Below are 7,440 nucleotides of genomic sequence, written 5' to 3'. Positions count from 1 at the left end.
GGGGGGGGATTCAGAGATGATGAATATATCGCAGCTTCGTAGTTTTTGCATTGATGATTTTTAACTTTCCAATTCTGCATTTGAACTGTCAATGAGTGTCAATGACGAATTTGTTTTTCTAATGTTTACATTTAAGATCTCCTATTATTTGAGCGGGCATTTGCTTAAGTTTCTAATGTGTTGAATATTTGAATTGTCTATGTTGAATTCATTTAACAATTTCGATATTTGAACTTTCATTGCTGCACTTGAGCTCTAAAACTTGATATTTGATCGGGAAAAGGTGTATTAATAACAAACCTGTCGTGAAACGTAACCGATCTGTGTAGCTCCGCTGTCCAGATAAGGATCGCATACATATTCTTTAGCGGTTTATATCTGACTGTTACACACTCAAGTTTATCTGCTATATGTATCATATATTTGCTAGATAAGTGTTTTCACGAATTTGTTGTTATTTCTTATTCTTAATTATCCTGTTATGATTCAAGAATTCGATTTTTCTACCATAAACTTCTCGTGTTTTGAGGAATCATGGCCTCAAGTTTGGCTCGGAATTGAAGTTTAGGCTAAGCCCAGAAAATCTGGGATAAGCATAACTTCGACAAAAAGTATGTGAACTGTGAATATAAACCACCGACGTACCCTGGTGGTAGCACATTCGCCTTTCAGACCCGTCGACACAGACTCCACGCGTTTCAAAGAAACAACCATTCTCCTTACTGTCAACATGGCTGGGAAGAAAACGAGTTCAGCGCCAGGGTTTGATCCTGACTACTTCGTGTTGCCTCACCCAGTGTACATCATTGCCGTCCCACTACTTCTCTTCATCTTAGCTGTGAGTGATTCGATAAAGGTCTACTTCAGGCCCCATTGGGGATCTTACTTGACTTATCACACACATCCGGGGTGTTCACTCTCCGTAAGGCAAACATTGAGGTAGCTGTGACGTCATGGTAGAAAGACAATTCAACTTTTAGTAAGACCGGGAGCTAGAGTAGATCTTTACTTGTGAATCCGTGCTCTGTTCAATTTTACATCCATTTCAAAACACAGTTCTATGTGGGTTTTTATTTAATTCTCTTATCAGTGTTTTAAAAATATAGGCCTATAAATGTGCAGTGTCCAAGGATACTCTAGCTTTTGAAGTCACCAAAATTGGGCTGCCATTTTATCGTTATTTTTAATCACAAACACCAGGCGAGCCGTACCTCCTTTATTCCGAAATATCTCGACTTCTATTCAAGACGGATGGGTATTTATTTGCTATAAGATTTTACCAACAAATATATATATGTGAGGCAGCGTGATGGAATCAGGCTCTCGTCATTTTTTTGGCATGTAGAGTTATTGGTATCATCTTAAATCTTATTCACTTGTGTTTATTTGGATGAAAAATATGTCCATTTATCTTGAATGCAAGTGGAGATATTTGGGAAAGAAGGAGGTCGGGGTCACCTGTTTTCAGAGGTAAAATTAGTGAGAAAATGGCAGCCAAAGATTATTTATTTCCTTAGCTTAAGAGTCCATGGTAACTGAAAATTTACATTTTTGTGCCTTTAATCAACGCTTTTTAGAAAAATCCACACAGAAATTAGTTTTTTAATGGGCATGAAAGGTGTTCAGCCAAAAAACAAAAATTTGATAAAAATTCACATACCGGTGGAAAAATTCAAGTTTCTTCACTTTGATTATTTGACGAGAGCCTGATTCCACCACGCTGCCTCACATATGTCCCCAAACCGACTAGCACCTGTGTCCACAGCCGGAGCATTACTTTCTTGGCTGATCTCGTTGTTGTTCTTTTTTGTTGATGACAAGAATTAATCCTTATACTTGTTTGACAAAAATTGTTTGAAAAAAATAATTAATGACGTTAAAGAAAAGCGGCCTTAACAGTTTTCAAAGCATGTTCACTTTTGTAAGAAAATGGATATCTTTCCGAAGCCAAAGTAAAAAACAAAATATTCCCGCAAAAGAGATAAGACGCAGATAGATCTTCCTTATACAATTAAACAGAGAAAAGGTTGCCCAGAATCACATAACTGGGTCCATACTTTTAATGAAGAAGTGAAATAAATATATAAATAAGGACCTTTCATAGATCCGTTAACTTCACGCATAACGTTTCCTTGCTTTTTCTGGAACTCAAAACCTTTTACTTACTGAAAAAAGACTTCCGTTTCAGGCTTCAGGTGACTGTCTTAATCAGACATCAGCGGCCCTTGTTCGTCTCTCATTACTTTGTGTTATCCGGGTTATTTCCCCGTCATCCAACAGCAGCCCGAGCTCTTTACGTGTTAAGTTTATCTCGACTCCATGTGTGTTTTGCTTTTTTTTAAATAATGAGAACAAGATAATAACATAAGGGCTTCATGTTCATTCAAGCATGATTGGAAACATGAGCGTACATTGACATAATTAGCATCTTTAAATTGAAATGGTTGGCCACTCAAGCAAATCCTTTTAATACTGTTACTCTTGCTGCTATTTAAATGCCTCTTTTCTAACTTGGACTCGTTTTAATCTTTAGCTTTTGCAATAATTCTTCGTTTGAATTTGTCCTTTATATATTTACTTTTAAAAAATTAGAATATCCTACATATTTAATAAACGTTTGGACTCGTACGAATTTGTGTGTGTACATATATGTGTACATGCATAATGTGTGTGTACATTTGTGTGTGTGTGTGTATACGTGCGTGTGTGTGTGTGTGTGTGTGTGTGTGTGTGTGTGTGTGTGTATACGTGCGTGTGAGTGTGTGTGTGTGTGTGTGTGTGTGTGTGTGTGTGTGTGTGTGTGTGTGTGTGTGTGTGTGTGTGTGTGTGCAGACGTGAGCGTCTGCTCTCTCTCTCTCTCTCTCTCTCTCTCTCTCTCGCGCGCGCGCGCGCGTGTGTGTGTGTGTGTGTGTGTGTGTGTGTGTGTGTGTGTGTGTGTGTGTATTACGCAGCTTTGTCTAACTTCTCTGTTAATTAATTGTGGATAAAATTTTGGCTGAACTCTGCTTATCCTTGTGTAGCAACTTTCTGGCTCCAGAGGAAATTTCTGTCACTTCTTAAATCCCTTCCATCTTTGTCAAGTACTTCCATAAATATAAACACTCCATAAATTATGTAAATAGTGCGCCAGGCATGATTTTATCAAAAGTCTTTAAATTATTAATAAAAACATAAATAGAAACATCAATTTTTTTCTGTACCTCAATACATTTAACGACGATGATATAGTGAATACTTATAATGTATTTCGAGTTGGCTACTCTTGCCAGAAGCAAAGCTAAATTGTGTTTTTTGACATATCTGGTGTTAAACATATCATCATTTTTTAATGATCATATTATTAATCGAAGTAATATTTTTGTTAATGACTCATGCGAACGGGAAACACTGTCTTGAATCTTGAATCTCAGCACTGTCTTATTTAGGAGCTTTCTTTTGAAAAAAAAAAAGAAAAGAAAGAAAAAAAAGGAAGAAAGAAAGAAAGAAATGCTGCCCTTAATTCATATATCGTAGGTACTACTAATTAAGGTAATTGAGAGAATGCGATGGATATTTTACTTAATGATATCACAACTTTTCGGACTTTTTATGTTCTTTGGCTGTTTTTTTTTTTTTTTTCAGATGGCGAATCTGGCACCAAATGACATCCCGTGGTATTTCGGTCCCCTGGTGACTTTTGGAGAGTATTTGGCAACACAACACCCTGTCTTCACATTTCGTTTGTAAGTAGAAAAGAACTTGATGAATCGCTGAGTGAAACTTATAAAAGCCTCTCTATTTTTTTTCTTTGTGGGTGGTTTAGCAACAAACAAAAAAAAAAGATAGCATTTGTTTCATGGGATAATTATACTCTGTCACCTTGGGTTGGCTTTCTATTTTAGTGCTGGACACAATTTACATCCTAAGCGTTTTGTTGTTTTGGTAGGTGTTTTACTGCGCTCGCAACTGCAGAAGGTCATAATATGAGCCCGCGGGACACACTAAACTTTTCAGTGACCAAGTCTCCAGTAGTCTCTCCACACCTGCAGGGTCGAACAAATCGTGTCACGACGTCTAGAATTGCTCAAGCTTATCCATTAGTAGCAATTTTAACTTATAATAAAGGTAGCTGTAATCACTCACAAATCAGAGAATATGATATTAAACCATATATAAATGACTCATACCTTAAGAGATGATAGCAAATTTATTTTTTTTAATTACCTGAAGTTATCCAAATGCTGTCAGAAAAAAGCGATCAGGCTCAGTGGTGAGGAAGTGATCTATTCTAAACTTCACATCAAAGAGCTCGGTTGTAGTGCTGTACATTATTCGATTCCAATTTTTATTATCGAATAAATGCAGGTGGCCTAGTCTCCTCACTGTCCAAGTCCTCCCTCCCCCACCCCACCCTCCCCTGTGTTTTGACATGAAGCCATTTATTGTTCTCTTAGTGGGTCAGCTTTACTTGAAACGTTATGACCTATGATGTAAGCAGGAAGTGTGCTGAAAATCAGGCCACAAGAAAGATAAAAAGCTTTATGGAGGGCTCCGCGGCCTCTTCAAAAACCACAGACATGGATGACTGGTTTTCTGTAACATGTCTAGCTACATCTTTTGAAACACATCTAGTTACATCTTTTGTAACATTTCTAGCTACATCTTTTGTAACTTGTCTAGCTGCATTTTCATATGGCCGCATCACTTTAAAATTGCAGGATAAACGTTTGTTAGTTAGTAAATTAGCTAGTTTGTTTGTTTGTTTGTTTGATTTTGTCTTTGATTTCGAATTTGAATTACTTTCCAAGTTTCTACTGGTTGGTCTTCACTACTTTAAATCGCAGACATTGTAGCTAAGCATCATGTCTACATTATGTATTATTTGTTTGTATTTGTCTTTCTTTCACAGCGGTGTGTTTGTTTTAATTGTGCATACTTTGGAAGGTGTGCTTTTCTGGAAAATATGCAGGTAAGATTTTACAAGTAATATGTGCATGCACGTTTATGGAGCATCGTATTTAGTAAACTCATCCTGCCTTTCAGTCACTTTCACCGAGGCTAAAGTTTTGGTAATATCTAGGTCCTGCAGTCATAAAAAATTTTAATTGATAATTCTACGGTGACTTTCGGTATGAAAGCCGACAGGTTGCAATGGGTTCTTGATCTAGGTATTGGTGTCATATCGCTAGATTTGAATTACACAATTCCATCTGACAGGTTTTTGGCCGTTTTGAGTTACTGAGACCATGAGGTAAGAAACCAAAATGTTCTATCTGCTCTATCAAAATTGAAATATTATTCGGAGTCGTTGTCAAGATATCTAGATCTATAGAAGTGCTTTAGAGAAAGCTTAACGATGTAGTGGAACTCTAATTTTTTAACGTTAAATCTCTCAAAAGTGGGTATTAAGCAGACAGAGCTATGTAATTCAAAGGGTAGCGACATGGCTTACCCTTATTTTACTCCCGTTATCAAATACTGTATGGTTATTTTTCTTTAAAAATATGTTGGAGTTTCTTTGACCCCATCATGAACATCTATATAGCTGGTTGAATGTCTTCTTTTTTGTAAGTGTTTTTTTACGGCGCTCGCAACTGCATATTTATAAGGTCATATGAGCGGGACACAACAAACATTTCAAGTTGGTTGGACAGTATGAATTTTGCTCTCGTGGTGCCCGAAGCCTAGCTCTACTCCTATCGATTTTGAACCAACAAGGGATCTTTAACGTGCGCAACTTTCTCACTGGACCTCCAATATTTTTTGCCCTTGTCTGAGAAGGCTAAGTGTAGATCTTACCTAGATCTGGTGTGTGGTTGAAAGACAGCAGTAAAAAAGAGCCAAGGAGAAGCAGTAGAAAGACTGTAGAAAGAGTCAGGCAGGAGCCCAGAGAAGGGAGCAAAGGACTAGGGGGGTGGGGGGCAGAAAGTGAAGACGAAAGCGGACAACAGAACATTGTTAGAGAGCAAGAAAGGATGTGAAAGGAGGACATTTAAGAGAAGAACATTTTCCTTCCCTATCCGCATTCGAACCCTGGATTGAATGAGAGGCGAGTACCTTAATCTCTAGGCCACGAGAGCCCCCTTGTTGAATGCCTGCTTTAGGTAAAAGCGAAACCTGTGCCTGTGATGTAGAGGTCAGGCGTTTTTGCCGTCTCGCGCGGAAGACCCTGTGTTTGATTCCCATGTGTGGGGGAGAACTTTCAGGTGTTCATCAAAATGAAATAAAACCAGATGTAACAGTTCGTTATGATAAAGTAAAATTTGCAGGGCACCCGTTTGGGGATATCACCAAGCAATGTACTTCGCTCCAATAAGGAATTCAGTCTGAGCCAGATAAGACAAGAACCTTCATTATTAAGTGATTTATTACAACAAATTTTACAAGAAAGTAGAAATTGATTACACACAGTCTAGCATACATATGCAAACTAATCGGGGGCACGCGGAAATCTTCTCGGTATGTGCACATTTCAGTGTGTACGTGTTTTAGATACTGCACAGGGATATATGACATGAATATGAACAAACTGAAGATCTAAAAATCAAATTATCTGTTCGCTGTGTGCATGTCTTGCTATGTGTATATTTTCCGTGTGCCTGCTAGACTGTATAACGTTTTGTTAACTTTTCATTTCTTTTCGGATTTCTTTAGAATAAGAAATAAGATGAATACGATGTTTGAATATAGCTTTTAGTTTAGGCCATTGACACTGACGTCTGAGTCTGAAAGGTTTCTCTATACATATCCCTATAGGTGAAGATATTCTGTTGAAACATTACAATTTTCTTAAAGTGTTTTTAGTGATGTAAGTCTATTGGTTTGTAAACTAATGTGTTCTTTCTCTTCCCAGTAATCGCGGCTTTAACGCAGGAGCAACCGTCAAATGGACGATATCTGGCTTCGTCTACGGGTTGTGCTCCCTGTACAGACTCTGGCCTGTGAAGCCTCCTAACAAAACTGAGTAGTACCTAAATCAGAATTATTTGCTTAGGCCTATTTTTTAAATAATCAAAACGTGAATGTTTTCAGTACTCCAAATACGATTGTAGAGTCCTGTATACGTGGTAAAAATGTGTGATCTGTAAAATGGTGGCAGGGTATGAGTTATGTTTGATTTTTTTTCCCTGACTAATTTGTGAAAACTTCGCCTTTGTCATGTGTTCCTTGTCACTTCTTGGTGTGTGTTAAGAGAAGCTACACAAAAACCTGCTGTGCTGCAGCAGTCAGCAATAGTGTGCTCCTAGACTGTGACCTGCATGTATATATATATATATATATATATATATATATATATATATATATATATATATATATATATATATATATATATATATATATATATATATATATATATATATATATATATATATAAATAAATATATAATATATATAATATATATATATATAATATGTGTATATATATAATATGTATACATTTGTATGTATATATGTATTATG

The 7,440-nt window shown here is 36.9% G+C and overlaps 1 protein-coding gene across 1 annotated transcript; it reads left to right on the top strand.

Annotated features, from left to right (window-relative positions):
* The first annotated feature begins 605 nt into the window (after positions 1 to 605).
* LOC101856695 lies at positions 606 to 7,240 on the top strand. Its single transcript, XM_005109716.3, has 4 exons — positions 606 to 838; positions 3,622 to 3,722; positions 4,889 to 4,948; positions 6,833 to 7,240. Exons 1-4 carry the CDS (start codon positions 731 to 733, stop codon positions 6,945 to 6,947), a joined length of 384 nt encoding a protein of 127 aa, XP_005109773.1. The 5' UTR covers positions 606 to 730; the 3' UTR covers positions 6,948 to 7,240.
* Positions 7,241 to 7,440: the final 200 nt, after the last annotated feature.

This window comes from Aplysia californica, unplaced genomic scaffold (assembly GCF_000002075.1).
Source record: "Aplysia californica isolate F4 #8 unplaced genomic scaffold, AplCal3.0 scaffold00808, whole genome shotgun sequence".
NCBI lineage: Eukaryota > Metazoa > Mollusca > Gastropoda > Aplysiida > Aplysiidae > Aplysia > Aplysia californica.
Note: the sequence above shows the minus strand (reverse complement) of the source record. Positions and strands in the feature narration are given on the sequence as shown.